The sequence below is a fragment of the Cebus imitator genome, unplaced genomic scaffold, assembly GCF_001604975.1.
Source record: "Cebus imitator isolate Cc_AM_T3 unplaced genomic scaffold, Cebus_imitator-1.0 Scaffold313, whole genome shotgun sequence".
Classification (NCBI taxonomy): domain Eukaryota; kingdom Metazoa; phylum Chordata; class Mammalia; order Primates; family Cebidae; genus Cebus; species Cebus imitator.
Genome location: NW_016107628.1, coordinates 1,616,367 through 1,631,828, shown reverse-complemented (window position 1 = coordinate 1,631,828; position 15,462 = coordinate 1,616,367). Strand labels below are relative to the sequence as shown.

Here is a 15,462-nt window from a genome sequence, read left to right as displayed (position 1 = left end):
CTCCTGGGTTCAGGCAATTCTCCTGCCTCAGCCTCCTGAGTAGCTGGGATTACAGGCACGCACCACCATGCCCAGATAATTTTTTGTATTTTTAGTAGAGACGGGGTTTCACCATGTTGACCAGGATGGTCTCTGTCTCTTGACCTCGTGATCCACCCGCCTCGGCCTCCCAAAGTGCTGGGATTACAGGCGTGAGCCACCGCGCCTAGCCCTGTATTTCTACTTTTTAGGCACTTACTAGGTGCTGGTTTTAAAACCTGTGTTCTTTATGTATATTATTGCATTCTTTCCTCATAACAGTCATGATTGATGCTATTCTCAGCCTCATTTTACATAGGAGACAACTAAGATAGAGTTTAAAAATATTCCCCCAAATTCACAAAGACAGTGGGTGTGCTAAATGTAAATTATGTGTACTTTACGTACTTTTTCTTATTCATTCTTCCTTACACCACCCCCAGATGATGTTACTGTTATTCACATTTCACATTTCTAAACACTGAGAATCTTGGGGGTTAAAACTCTACTCAAGCTAATAATGATTTTTAGTGTTAGAGGCAAGATTCAAATCCAGCCTTAATGAACTCTAAAGCTTGAGCATTTAATGGTCACATATTGCCTCCAAAGTCAGAACATGGATGTTAAATGTCTCATATATTTACATATATTTAAAATTAGACATTGTTTCTGTTTGAGTGTGTTTTCATAATCTAGTTTCTGCAAGGCTCCTAATGAAAAATGAGATGCTGTAAGTCTCTGTATTATCCTGTCTTTCACACTGTCATGTTAAGACCCCGTGTTCATCTGCACCCAATAATCAGATGCTGTGTCTTCAGTGAACGGGCAGGCATCTTGAAGCTAAGTCAAAAGGAAAATTAGATGACAGCTTTCCAAGCTAGTGTCTCATCTAAGTGCCAACTGCACTGTGACCACACTGTTTGCTAAGCACTCATTTGTGTGTACCAGTTGAAGACGGGCGTCCTATGTACAGAGTTCTCAGTTTTTCATGTTGTTTTGTTGTTGTTGTTACTGTTTTATTTGACTAGTAAATTCCAAAATTTATATTTCCCTGGATACTTTCTTTTTTTTTTTTTTTGCGATGGAGTTTCGCTCTTGTTACCCAGGCTGGAGTGCAATGGTGCGATCTCGGCTCACCGCAACCTCTGCCTCCTGGGTTCAGGCAATTCTCCTGCTTCAGCCTCCTGTGTAGCTGGGATTACAGGCACGCGCCACCATGCCCAGCTAATTTTTTTGTATTTTTAGTAGAGACGGGGTTTCACCATGTTGACCAGGATGGTCTCCATCTCTTGACCTCGTGATCCACCCGCCTCGGCCTCCCAAAGTGCTGGAATTACAGGCGTGAGCCACCGCGCCCGGCCCTGCCTGTATACTTTCTAAGAGTTTGATATGTTGTATCCCTATACATGCCTATTTGCCATCTTGCTTCAGGTGGATAGACAGAGCCTGTACCTAGTAAAGTCATTATCCACTCTTCTCCACTATTTCAAGGAAAACTGAACATCTTGGGACAGTCAATTTTCAGATGCATAATGACTTGAAAGAAAGTTAGTGACATTTTCAAAGTTCCCGATTGCCTAAATATGGGATACAGCAATTTCTGCAGCCATAGAAATCATTATGCTATGCCTAAAGAACCTAGGACAGGGATCCTAGAAAGAGACACATGTCTTCATGGCTGCCAACACTTAATAACACAATGCATTACTTCTGCTTTGGTGACCAGCCCAAAGGTTGTCTCACCACTGACTCTAAGACTCACCAGTTGAGCAGGACAGCCTTGTCCTTACTCCTCATGGGTTCTCCCAAAGATTTTGTGTATAACATAGGTTCATTGTGCTTTTGGATTCAAAACCTGAAGAAGACAGAAGCATAACCTTTAGTCATGACTCTTTTAAAGCGTAGATCACATAATGGCCCTGAATCATGATCAGGTATGGTAGCAGGGATTAATTACTGTGAGGAAAACCATCAGCTATTATATCAAAATATTACTTAACCAAATCTATGATTTTAGGCACTCAAATTCTGCTGACATGAGAATATTTGTTTCAACTTGTTTTGAAAAGAAAATTACTCAAGACAGTTTTATCAATGCTATTAGGCTGCCACATTGTAGAAGGGAATAAAAAAGGTTCTTTGGTAATCTGCCTATACCTCCTCAGTCAGGAGCTCCCTACAACTGGGTCAACATAAAGCATTAAATATCTTTAAATAGGGCAGACATAAAAAACAACACTGCACAGAACATAAAATAACAATGAAAATATTTTTCTGCTTATGAAGCATTTATTGGATGCTGGTCTATAAAAACCGTATTACAAAATTATGTCATATATTTGTCATTGTGTCTCCATAAAGATTCAGTTTTTATCTTCTTGCACATATGAGAATCGTGAGATACAAAGATGTTAAAAATATCTTTCAGGCTAATAAAAATAATTAGTTTTAGAGGAAGGATTCATGTCCAGCTTTAGTCAACTAAAAACCTTTGATAATTATCCAAATATGTTTCTTCCAATGCAGGAGAGTATATATTAAAATTTCTGCAATATATCTGTAAATATTCATATACATAGTGTTGAATTTTGCATTTGTTTTCATAACCCAGATGCTTCAAGACAGAGTAAGGTGCATAAGGGGCCTATAGGCTTGGGTGTTCTCACCAGGAAGCCATAATCAACAAGCGGTTTTTATAGCCCCTTTTCAATCTGTTTAAGGACCAGAGAAATACATTTTATAGACAGGTCTCTCTCATATTAGACATAGGTCTCAATCTGTCGCTCAGTTTGGAGTGCAGTGGCATAGTCCTAGCTCACTGCAGCCTCAAACACCTGGCCTCAAGGGATCTTCCTGCCTCAGCCTCTCAAGTAACTGGGACTAAAAGTGCACACTACTAAGCCTGGCTAATTTTTAAAAATGTTTTGCAGAGATGAGGTCTTGCTTTATTGCCCAGGCCAATCTTGAACTCTTGGCCTCAAGTGATCCTCCTGCCTCAACCTCCTGAGTTGCTGGGGTTACATGGGCAAGCTACTACACCCAGTGTGAATATTCTTAAAGTCTTCCATTAGTGACATAAAGTAAGTTATACCTTACTTTAATAAGGTATAAAAAGACAGGTGCTGTGAATGCCTTAGTGGAATCTGGAATGATCCTGATTACTGTTGGGAATCCGGAAGGATTCTGAATACCTGATGCACAGCACAGGACAAACAGAATCCTGCCCCTGCAACTGTGCTTTCAGGGAATGCTCCCGTCAAAGGGAGAATCAGTATGCCCAAACAGCCAACACATGAGTTTCCTTAAACCTGAAGAACAAATGACAGGAATCTATTTGTATACGTGCTTGATGGGAATGGCTTCTATCACTTTGGTTAAGGTTGTTCTTTAGTTTGCTGCCTGATAAGCTGGAAGGGTTATTTAACAAAAATAACGTCAATGGAGGGGCTTAACAAAGTTGGCCTAGATGGGTTTTCAGCAGAAATAGAGCCAGGACCCTATCACACACCAAGGAAATTTCATCAACAGGATGAAGGCTGTAATGCTGGTTTGTAAGTGTACAGTTGAAGAAGTTAGGATATCTAAATTTATACACTTCTTTCATAGAAAATACCAGAGAGATGATAGTGAGAACAGAATAAAAGGAAAAATAACTTTAAGAAAACAAAACATATATAGATATGGACATGGATATATTAGGTTTTTATTTTTATTTTTATTTTTATTTTTATTCAGATGGAGTCTTGCTCTGTCACCTAGGCTGGAATGCAGTGACACGATCTCGGCTCACTGCAACCTCTGCTTCTCGGGTTCGAGCAATTCTCCTGCCTGAGCCTCCCGAGTAGCTGGGACTACCGGTGCACACCACTATGCCAGGCTAATTGTTTGTGTTTTTAGTAGAGATGGGGTTTCATCATGTTGGCCAGGCTGGTCTTGAACTCCTCATCTCAGGCGATCTGCCTGCCTCAGCCTCACAAAGTACTGGGATTACAGTTGTGAACCACTGTGCCCAATGGGTTTTATTTCTTGTGAAAACCACAAGACTGAAAAAAAAAAAAAATCAGTCTTTTCCAGAGAACATGGAGGCCAGAATCACCGCAGTTGATGACTCTAATAGAATAAAATCTTATCAAGATGTGAGTCTGCGTCTGCAAACTCCTGGCTTCAGAAAACCTCCAGGAGTAAGCTCTCCTCAGACTTCACAGGAAATTACATAAACCCCATGCAGCCATTTCTGAGCCAAATCACCAACCTACTATTATCCTTCTTTGTGCCTCTTCAAAGGTGTATTTGCCTTGTATAACGCAGTGGGAACGTTGCTGAGGAGGTACAAATTAGAGCAAACATTTTGAAAACTAATTTGGAGCTATCTTAAACCTGAAGACATGCATACTTTACCAATGCTGCAAGTCTGACTGGGCCTATGATTATGTAAAGAAGTATACAGATACTCACAGCAGCAGCATGTGAACTGGCAAAATCTTGGAAGCACCCATGACCTATGTCAAGAAAATGGGTAAATTATGAAACGTTATGTTGAATTGAAATTAAACAAGCTACAGATGTATGCATCACAGATGCATAAGGGTCATATAATAATTGGAAAAAGCAAATCACAGTACATTTTAAATAGTATAATAACATTTTTGTAAGCTCTGAAACTAATAAAACCAAATATCATATTGTTTGAAATAAATGAATCGTGTGGTAAAAGGTATTTTTTTTTTTAAGATGGGGTTTCACCATGATGGCCAGGCTGGTCTTGAACTCCTGACCTCAGGTGATCCACCCACCTCAGCCTCCCAAAGTGCTAGGATTACAGGCGTGAGCCACCGTGCCTAGCCAGTAAAAGGTATTTTTAAAGCTATTCATCATGATTCAAGGCTGTCCTTACCTCTGGGAGCTAAAGCTGGTAGAAGATGGGCTCCGAGAGCAGCATGCTGGAAATCTTTTCTTTTTTAAATAGTGTTTTCATAGCTATTCATGCTACCAAGTATGTAGTTTTAAACGCTGAACAAAAATTTTATGTTCTAAATTTAAAAACATACTTCTTTAAATAAGATTCCATTACTACATGTGGCATACTTAAATAGAGAAACATTTGTAATAAAATGATTTTCATCTTACCTTGATCTGGCGTATCCATCAACAGAGTCGACATAAAGCATGGGAAATGCGTGCATCAGGCAGAAATACAAATCCTGGACAGGCGATTATTAACAATGGCAATAATTATATTTCTGCTTATTGGGCATTTTACTGGGGTCTAGGCTTTAAACTTATTAGCTAGGTATATTATGAGACTCATTCTTCATTACAACCCCATACATATGCTATTTTTAGTCTCTATCACAACACTAGCATTCATAGTTTTGGAATAATGTTGTGTGAGAGAGAAGATTTTAAATTGTCTCTAGTGTATTTTTATGTATGCGTACACTACCATTTCAGAATAGACAGTGTCAGGATTGGGTTTGTGTAATAGCCTGAACTCTGCAGCCTTTCTTTTTCTTTCTTTTTCTTTTTTTTTTTTTTTTNTGGAGTGCAATGGCGCGATCTCGGCTCACCGCAACCTCCGCCTCCTGGGTTCAGGCAATTCTCCTGCCTCAGCCTCCTGAGTAGCTGGGATTACAGGCACGTACCACCATGCCCAGTTAATTTTTTGTGTGTGTGTTTTTAGTAGAGACGGGGGTTTCACCATGTTGACCAGGATTGTCTCAATCTCTTGACCTCATGATCCACCCGCCTCGGTCTCCCAAAGTGCTGGGATTACAGGTGTGAGCCACCGTGCCTGGCAGCAGCCTTTCAATGACGGAGGAGATACACCAGAGTGGTCAGAGTCTGTTTGCGTTGAGAGCCACAGCGCTGCAGCAGCCTCCTGCAGCCCTCTCACCTACCACTTTTTCAGCAAATGTTGCAAGAGAATTATATTAGTGAAAATCACAAGTGTGAAAATGACAAATTGAAATCACATGTAAATGGTTAGAAATGAGTTTTCACTGTTACAATTAATGATAGTCAAAGTATATGATTTTGCAGATGCTCTCTGCCCTTGTTTGCACAAAATATAAGAAGCCAGCTACTGGGAATTCCCCAGCTGGAACCTGGAACCTCTGTGATGACTATTGAGAATCCTGATGAATTCAGGTTGCCTCATATAGACAGCAAGGGGCTGCATAATCCTGCCTCTGGAACTGTAGCTTCGAGAGAATCCTTGCAGCAAAGATCAGTTTGCCGAACAAAAAGATGGAAAGGTTGGTGTTCTAGAGCCTGAAGAGCAGATAACTGTTACCTGTATGTGTACTCATTTGATGAGGCAGGATTGCTTGTAAATACTCCTCAGTTTGGCTGATTTTACTCTGAGACATGCTCCCGTTATCATCAGGGAGTGTTATCTACCAAAAAATGACACTAAAAGGTATGCTTAACTAAGTGGTCTCACATCAGCATACAACACAGAAAGATCCCAGAATCTAAGAGCAGTGAAAGAAATGTCAGTCATCTGAGTCTTGACCATTTCAGACCAAAGACTATAGTACTGGTCCTGTGTATGCTGAAATGTGGGCCAAGGAAACTAAAGTTATGTCGGTATCCAGAGACATTAGCAGAAGGAAGAGTCTGTAAGAAGGGGGATTTTGAAAATATCATATAGGGAGTCCATACCTACTCATTAATAGCTCAGACCCATTTTTTTTGCCTTCTACTTCAAAGACGTAAGTGAATATCCCTGGAAAATTCCAATTTCTTATACATCCTGGCTTAAAAGGGACATGTGATGTTTCCTTAGGTCCAACCCTTCTAAATAAGCAACATGTCCATTTCTGTAGCCATAGAAGTTATTCTGCTGCACCTAAACCTCCTTTAGCTTAGGAATCCCAGCCAGGGTCATATGTTTTCCACAATCAGTTTGTCTGTTTTCCCTCTGGTGTCCAGCTAGCCCCATAGGAGGCAAAACCTGTCTACTTACTTTTTCTTTTTTTTTTTTTTTAATTTAGGTGCATACTATATCTGAAAGCATACTATGGTGCTTTCTATAGAATCCAGTAGCTCTGCAGGAAAGCTTTATTTGTACTCATGATAGGTTCTCTCACAAATCTTGTGGGTGATACGGGTTATTCCTGGTTTTGATTTAAAAATGAGAAGCCTTACATTTTTATATTTGATATCTTCTGCCATATCTCCCTTAAAATAAACAACACAGAATGATTTGAAATATGAGTAGGATTAACTGCTGTTCTTTCCTGAATAATAACTCCCCCAGTACTAGTATACAAATGTGTTTTCTTTCCAATCCTGTCTCTTTGGCTGTCTTGCCATACATCAGAGTTTAGTTTCAGTATCCATGCTCTTAACCACATCAAGGGTTTTGATACTTCCTTTGATATCAAATTTTTCCATCAGTTCTGTTCCCAAATATCTTCAACCACGAGGTGCCAATCTAACCTACTTTTTCAGCAAATTCTCACTAATACCTTCCTCTCAGAATAGATCATATTTTCCCGTTGTTTGTCTTCATAGGTACCTTTCTATTTCTTTATAGCATTTACTATAGCTATAATAAATCTATGTCTTTCTTCCCTACTCGGCAATCAAGTTAGGTTATAGGTACCCTTTCCTAAGGGAAGGCAACAGAGGGGCAGGAAAGTGAGTTTACACTTGTATGTGTCAACTCTTACCCCAGCTTGCCTTTTGTTCTGCTCTGATATCACCCCTGTATTACCTGCAATCCAGGGCTAGGAGGCCTATACCTAAGGCGAATGGGCAGGGAAATACTGACCCACAGCAACTTGAGGGGTACGAAACACTAAGATTTACATTACTGTTCTCCAGTGTCGTCTCTCACCCAAACCCCAAGCTGCCCCCGGCCCAAGTTGCAGACCTGAGCATCATTCCACATATGTAAGTTGAGGACAGGCTTTCTACATGCAGGTTTTCTCAATTTTTTAGACAGTCTTATTTTTTCAGTTAATTCCAAGAATCCATATTTCCCCCTATATAGTCTCTCCTGGTTATTGGTGGGCAAAGCTAGCTGCTTGTAACTGTTGCCATCTTGGAATTTGCCATCAAGGCCACAAGTAGAGCCCGTAGTCATTAAAACCTCAGGCCTGCTGTCTGTTACTGCACTGACATACATGGACATCATAAGACAACTACCGTGTTCACACATACTGGCTTGGAAGTGACACTGTCTAAGACCTTGCCTGCCTAAATATGCAGCACAATCATTTCTACATGCATAGGAATCATTCTGCTGCTCTGAGAGTGCAGGATCCAAGGCAGACTCATCCACCTAATTACACCATAGAGTCATTTCTTCTCTGGGATACAACCATCTTCACAGGAGGCTGCAGAAATGGTGTCTGACCAGTTAGTCTGTGATTCTCTATGTAAGCAGGAAATCCTTGCTGTTCTGCATCACAGTTCCTCTCAAATAGTTTTTCTGTAATAGGGTTCTTTTTGACTTTTTACTTCCGAGCCAGAAACAGATAATTACCTTTGATTTGCGCTGTTACATATCCTGAAGCAAACAGCACAGAAGGGCATAATTCATGAACAGGGTAGGATGGAGGAGGATTTACTCTGAGGGAAAAAAAATGCATGCACTTTTAAAGTATTATTCAAATAATTAGTATAATTTCATTATCCAAGCCCAGCTATTGTGATGACAGTTTAAGATTTCATTTATTTTTAAAAGATATCTCAAGACAATCTTGTCAATAAAATGACATTGCCGCACAGGGCAGATCTGAAGAGAGGGGCTTCTCTTATATTATGCTTCTCATTTTGCCTCCATATCAGGTCTCCATCAACAGGGGCATCACAAAGCATGAAATATCTGTTCATCGGAGCAAACATGCAAACCCCTAACAGATCGTGGGAAAATAATAGCAATGAAGGTTTATTTATTGAGGATTTACTGAGTTCCGGACTCTCAAGCCCATTCTTTATGTACATTACCTAATTTATTCTTTATAACATCGTATAAAAATGCCATGGCTAGTCCCATGTTACATGTGAGAAAACTGAGGTGCAAAGAAATCTTCTTCAGGATCACACAGATAGTCTTAGCGTCTGAATTCAAACGCAGCCTTATTGAACTTAAAATGTGAACATTTAAAATGTGAACCTTTAATGAGCATAGACTAAATCCACAGTAGGTGTGCAAATGTTAAAATGTCTGCAATTTATTTTTAAACAATTTTGAATGTACAGTGTTGTGTTTGGGATTTATTTGCATAGTCCAGGGGCTCAGTGGTGATCAGAGACTGTTCTAATCAAGAAGCTGTCCTCCATGAGAGGTCATTGCAAGCTTTTCTTTTGTGTCTCTTTATGAATACTTCCCACTTAAAAAATGAGGTTACCAAATGGCAAAACTGGTGAAAACTGTGCCAAATTGGCAAAATAGAATGAATATTTATTGGACTTCTAATAGTTTAATTAAAGGTAGTCAAGGTATGTAATTTTAGAGATATTCTTCAGTCTTACTTGAAAAAATATGTAAAAATGTAGCTAACGGGAATGCTTTAGGTAAAATATTAAATTGTTCTGAGTACAGCTAAAAACCCTGAAAGATGTTGATTGCCTGATCCAAACTGTAGAGATCATCGAATCTTGCCTGAGGAATTGTGAATTTGAGAGAACCTTCCTGTTTACGGCTATGATCAGAGCTTCATAAAGAATAGAGATCTGGGTTTCCTATACGATGAAGGGCACTTAAGAGAGACTGGTTTGTGTATCTAATTGACGAGTAAGGCTTAGTAAATAAATGTCCATAAATGTAGCCAACTTTGTTGTAAGCCATTCAGCCCCAAAAATAACCCTAAGAGTTATACCTGACCAAGGGACTTAGTCCAGTTTTATAGGACGTGAAGACTGAGTATTTCATCCCAAAACAATGCAATTTCAATTATCTGAGTTTTTAATCGTGATTGGGATCAGAGAAGGCTGAGTAATACAGGTATCTGAATATGTGCTATTATTCCTTCTGCAATTCAGAAAAAAAAAAAAAAAAAAGAAAAGAAAAACTGACAGGGTAAAGATCCTGTTTAAAAATGAAAAGATGTGTTTCATCTGACCTTGAAGAACATTAACTAGAAAAAAAGAACAAACATCTTTTTTTTTTTTTTTTTTAGGAAAGTGAAGACCCATTCAAAATAAATGACCCCTGGAGGGTGCGTAAGGAAACGTGGCAGTTTCCAGGACCGTCCATGACCAGCATAAGCCCAGCTGGGAGCCATTTCCAGACTCCTCAGATGTCTGCATCAACACCAAGCAGCAGTTTCTTTACCACGGTACCACTTCCTCTTCCCAATACTCCCCCCCCACCCCCACCCCCGCTACAATATAATGAAGAAGATTAACAGAACCTTGAAAGCACTTCTCACATTCTCCTACTATATACAACACTTTATTTAACCAAATTAGTCATTTATTTATCAAGTATGTTTTTTGAGGTTCTATCTAAAATTAAAGTTCTCTTATTATCTTCTCTATTCCATAGCAGGTATAATTAGATGTTTGTTTAATTTTATTTTTCTTTTGGCTTACATTTTTACTTTTCTCTCAGTACACCATGAAAATAATGTCTTAAAATAGAATAAGGTGGGGAAAAAAACAGAGCCAACCTTAACACTATCACTGATTCTTTCTTTCATTTATTATAACTCAAATAATATCATCTTTAAAATTTTATGAAAAGAAGCTACGTAAGCAAAAATAATTAACTTTTAGCTATCAGAAACTTCTATGCCACATTTCAGTACATAGTCTTTCTGATTTTACATCTTTCATTATGTATATACAAAGAGTACTTTCTTCTCTCAGAGTAAATTACATTACACATATTTTTCTATAACTCTGGTTTTTTGTTAATATATCTTGAACTTCTATTCAATCGTACAATATAGATTTATTCTATTGTACCAGAAAAACTGCACGGTTATTCCATACATTATAAAAATGGTCCTATATTATTTGGCTTAAGGTGGTTTTCAGTATTCTGTGTATTTAATGGACATAATAAGAGCACATGTCTCTTAGGTCTTTTTTTCATTGCCCTCAGAGTGGCTTTATAATTTTTTCCCTAGGTCTTGTGCACCTTGTGTCAGGGCATTGATCTCATGGCTACTGTGAGGTGATTTGATACTGATTAACTTCATTGGGAATGGTTTCCTAATGCTGTAGAAAATTGGCCACGTTGATGAGTTCATCACAGTTAAAGCCATCACTCACAGGTGGCAGATATCATCTTCCAGGTCAGGTCATATTGAGCACTGCTGGTCCATGGAGGCAGCTGTCCTCCTCCATGTTCCGCTCTCTAGGACTCCCTTGATCCCTTCTTGCCTCCAACCTTCCTCTTCCAGATCAGCAGCCTACCCTCAACTCTTGGGATTGGGTGCACCAGCTCCTTTCTCTCTCCTGCTGTTCCCTGACATCTGCTCTTTCACTTGTACTCATGCTAGGTAGGAGCGAATATCTCATTTCACAATCCCAATTAAAGACAGAGGCATGACTCAAAGGTCAAGAATTTATTAAAGGAGATAGATGAGAGTGAGAAAAGAATTATTTTGAAAGGAAGAGGGAAAGAGATACGGTGCGTGGGGAGGAGACACTGTGATTGAAGGAAAATATGTAGGATCACCAGCATCTCAACTGGTCTGTCTTTATCTCTTTTTCCTTCAAGGTCATGAAGAGGGAAAACAAGAAAGACGAACTCAGTCCTGATTCATATATGAAAACTTCATCAAACTCCTTCTTCTAAAATCCATTGATAATACTGCTTATGGAGATAAGATCTAAGTGCCTAAAAAATGTACATATACCTGGTTGAACTACAACACTAGATATATGTCGCTATTATATATACCAGCTATTAATTCTTAGAAATGGGGTATTGGGAGTGCTTTTTTTAATTCTTTAGGGTTTTGTATAAAAGGCCATATTTTGCATCTACAACTTTTATAATTTGAAAAAAACAAATAAACGTTATCTTTCTTTGTGAAAGAAATTCTTCCCCGGCAGTCTCTTTAATCCATCCATGAGCTGCTTAAAAGCAAATAGTTTGTGGTCTGCAAATCAGGGTGCGGCACACGGGCCTCAAGCAATATTTGGATTTGTACTTTGGGTGTGATCTTTACAGGATAAGGCCCTAGTCAAGAATGAACAGGCTATGTTCTGCTGAGAGGAGCCAGGCTGAAGGGATAGGTAAGGGTGAAATCCAGCCTGCGGTTCGGTTGCTAAGCATTGTGTTATTGTTTTAGCCCAGAGCAGTAGATATCTTTTCAGAATTGGTTTCCTGGACGGGGCATAATTGGGTAATTTTTCTGCCAAATGAGGTGCCTTCTGGTGCTGTGCATGAAGGCACTTGTCTATGTTAGAGAAATATCTGGGCCTGCCTGATGTGAAATATCTGGTTTTATTCACTTCCTCAAACACCAACGGCTCTTCAGGCGTGTTCTAACCATATTTCCTGTTCTCACAATGCACTATAGTAATCTGACCCATTAGAAAGCTGCCCCAGTAGGCAAACAGTGAAGATAATTAATTTTCTTTAGAACAGAATAGCAGAAAGTAGGCATCTAAAACTAAAATTTAGCCAAATTTATTGATTATATATTTGGTACCTGATACTTTGCAATTATTTTGTGGCACTTAATCTTCATATTAGCTCTAGAAGTTTGATCATTTTTTCCCTTTTACTCACCCTATAATATGTGACAAAGAATAGAAAGGCAAAGTCACTTTCGTAATGACACTTAGTAGAGAGCTTGTTTTAGAACCCAGGCTGCTGTTCTCGTTTGGGGTGTGCGTGTTAGGAGATGTGTGTGGGGCTGTGGTGGAAGCTGTGAGGGATGGAATGGGGACGTCTACCACTGTCGCAGGGTTTTTTCTTTAGTTCAGCTAAACATGGGGGTCCTTATCACACGGCCATGAAAAATTAGGCTCGCAGACAATCTGAAGAGTGAGAAGGGCAGAGTTTATTGGGTGAAAAGCAAAAGAGGGAAACAGGAAATTGGGTAAAAACGAAACTCTGCAAAGCCACACTCCCTGCTGGTGTGCTTCCGGCCTTGCAGTATTAATTTCGGGTTCCACCCAGGAAGAGGAGGGGCCAGACTCTTCCCCACTGCAGATGGTACGAACTTCTGTGGCTCCGACCCCGTGCACGCTCCTCCTGGTGTGCAGGCTGGAGTTTCTCTGGCGACCCCTTCCCACCTGGCGGTCTCATTGCCTCCTCTAAAGAAGTGTGCGGCTAACTGCCCTTAGAGTAAGGACAAGGATAAGGACGAAGACCGATCTTAACTGCTTTCTGCTGACAGGGGGCGCTGTGTTGGGGAAAACAGCAATCAAAGTCTCTCAGAGGCCTATTTAAGGGTTCCCGGCAGAGGGGGCCATTGCCTGCCTCTCCAGTTGCGTGACTGTTTGGAGTTTGATGGCCTGAAGGCAAGAAGAGACCAATGGTGTTATTAGAAAACATGTATCAAAACGAAACAAGGGGAGGGGTAAGAATAGTTCAAAAATCCCAAGGCCTTTGATCAGTTCGTACAAAGAGAGGGAGGCCAAAAGCCTAACTGGTAAAAAACAAAAACAAAAAACTTTACCCTTTGCCTGCATGTGGGGCTTCTGGGTTCCCTTCTCCTGAACCCAATCCTAAACTGACCAGTTTAAAGTTTGGGAAATTAACTCTTTCCAGTTTGAAGGATGCATCTGAAGGGAGTGTCCCCATAGTATGGAGACACAAGTGCCTATCGGTGAAGAGAGAACTGACAGGGAGAAAGGAAAAATGAATGATGTTTTATCAAAGGAGTCCCACGGGTTCAGGATGCATTTGAAAGGGATACAGACTGAAAATGAATGGCTACTCATCTAGAAGGAGGGGAGCAGGCATCCCTGGTTCTCTTCCTAGCAGATACCTGGGGTATATGAGGGAGAGAAGGAAGAGTGTCCTCTTTCCCTCTTCTAGCTTCACATCCCTGAGTCCCTGTGTAGAATTTTGAGTCTGGCTTCTTTCACTGAGTGTACAATAAAGATCTATCCACGTAGATGTGTGTATCAGTAATTTATTCCTTTTTATTGCTAAGTACAATTCGATTATGTGGATCTACCAAAGTTTGTCTATTCATTTTTCAGGTAAGAGATAATTTTTTACAGTTTTGCATAATTACAAATAAGCTTTCATGAATATTTACGTGCAGATTTTTGTGTGAACATACATAATTATTTCAAGTGGATAAAAATACTTAGAGCAAGTTTGCTGTATCATGTAGTAAGCATATGTTTAAATTTATAAGAAATTGCCAAACTCTTTTCTAAAGTGACTTTAAGGCTTTTCATTCCCACCAGCAATAAGTAAGGGTTTCAGTTGTTCTGTATCCTCCTCAGGCCATAGCATTGTAGATATATATTTTTAAAAATGGACAAACTCTTTTGCATAAAAGTTATATCATTTGACATTCCCACCAGCAATGCATGACAGTTTCAATTTTTCCAAATCTTTGTCAGCACTTGATTTGGCCAATGTATCTTAATTTTAGCTGTTCTAATAAATGTATAGTGGTACCTCACTGTAGCTTTGGTTTGCATTTCCTTAAAGATGAATTATGTTGAGTGTATTTTTATGTGCTTATTTGACATCCATGTATCATCTTTTTGTCAATTTTAAACATTTCGTTGGTTGTTTTCTAATTATTGGATTTTGAGTGCTCTTTATAAATTCTGGATACGGGGTCTTTTTTTTTTTTTTTTTTTTTTTTNTTTTTTTTTTTGACAGAGGCTTACTCTGTCACCCAGGCTGGGGTGCAATGATGCGATCTCAGCTCACTGCATGCAACCTTTGCCTCCCAGGTTCAAGTGATTATCCTGCCTCAGCCTCCCAAGTCACTGGGATTACAGGCACCTGCCACCACACCGAACTAATTTTTGTACTGTTAGTAGAGATGAAGTTTCACCATGTTGGCCAGGGTGGTCTTGAACTTCTGACCTCAAGTGACCCACCCACCTCGGCCTCCCAATCCCTCCCTGCTGGGATTACGGGTGTAAGCCACTGTGCCCGGCCTGGATGCAGTTTCTTCAGCAGCTATGTGACTAATAAATATTAAGCCCCAGTCTGTGGTTTGCCTTTCAATGCTCTTAATGGTACCTTTTGAAAAACAGAAGTTCTTCATTTTGATGAAGTTCAAATTATTAAGCATTTATGTTGTGTAGATTGTGCTTTCGGCATGGTATCTAAAAAATATTTGCTTAAACCAAGGTCACACGGATTTTTCTCCCCTGTTTTCCACTAGAAGCTTTGTGGTTTTAAGTGTTTATGAAAGCCAGTGATCCATTTGGAGTTTATTTTTGTATAAAGAGTGAGGAATGGCTCAGATTCATTTTTTTAAGCATAAATATCTAATTGTTCTTGCACTTTTTTGAGTCTTTTCTCCATTCAACTGTGTTTGTACTTTT

General features: G+C 39.6%; 1 protein-coding gene across 2 annotated transcripts in view; it reads left to right on the top strand.

Moving 5' to 3' along the window:
• IFI16 (interferon gamma inducible protein 16) overlaps positions 1-14,579 on the top strand; it is a 37,190-nt gene extending 22,611 nt beyond the window's left edge. For both annotated transcript variants that reach the window (XM_017503683.2, XM_017503684.2), the window contains 2 exons: positions 10,152-10,310; positions 11,702-14,579. In XM_017503683.2, the coding sequence (XP_017359172.1) occupies positions 10,152-10,310; positions 11,702-11,779 (237 nt within the window). In that variant the 3' untranslated portion in view covers positions 11,780-14,579. The remainder of the gene's footprint in view (positions 1-10,151; positions 10,311-11,701) is intronic.
• Positions 14,580-15,462: the final 883 nt, after the last annotated feature.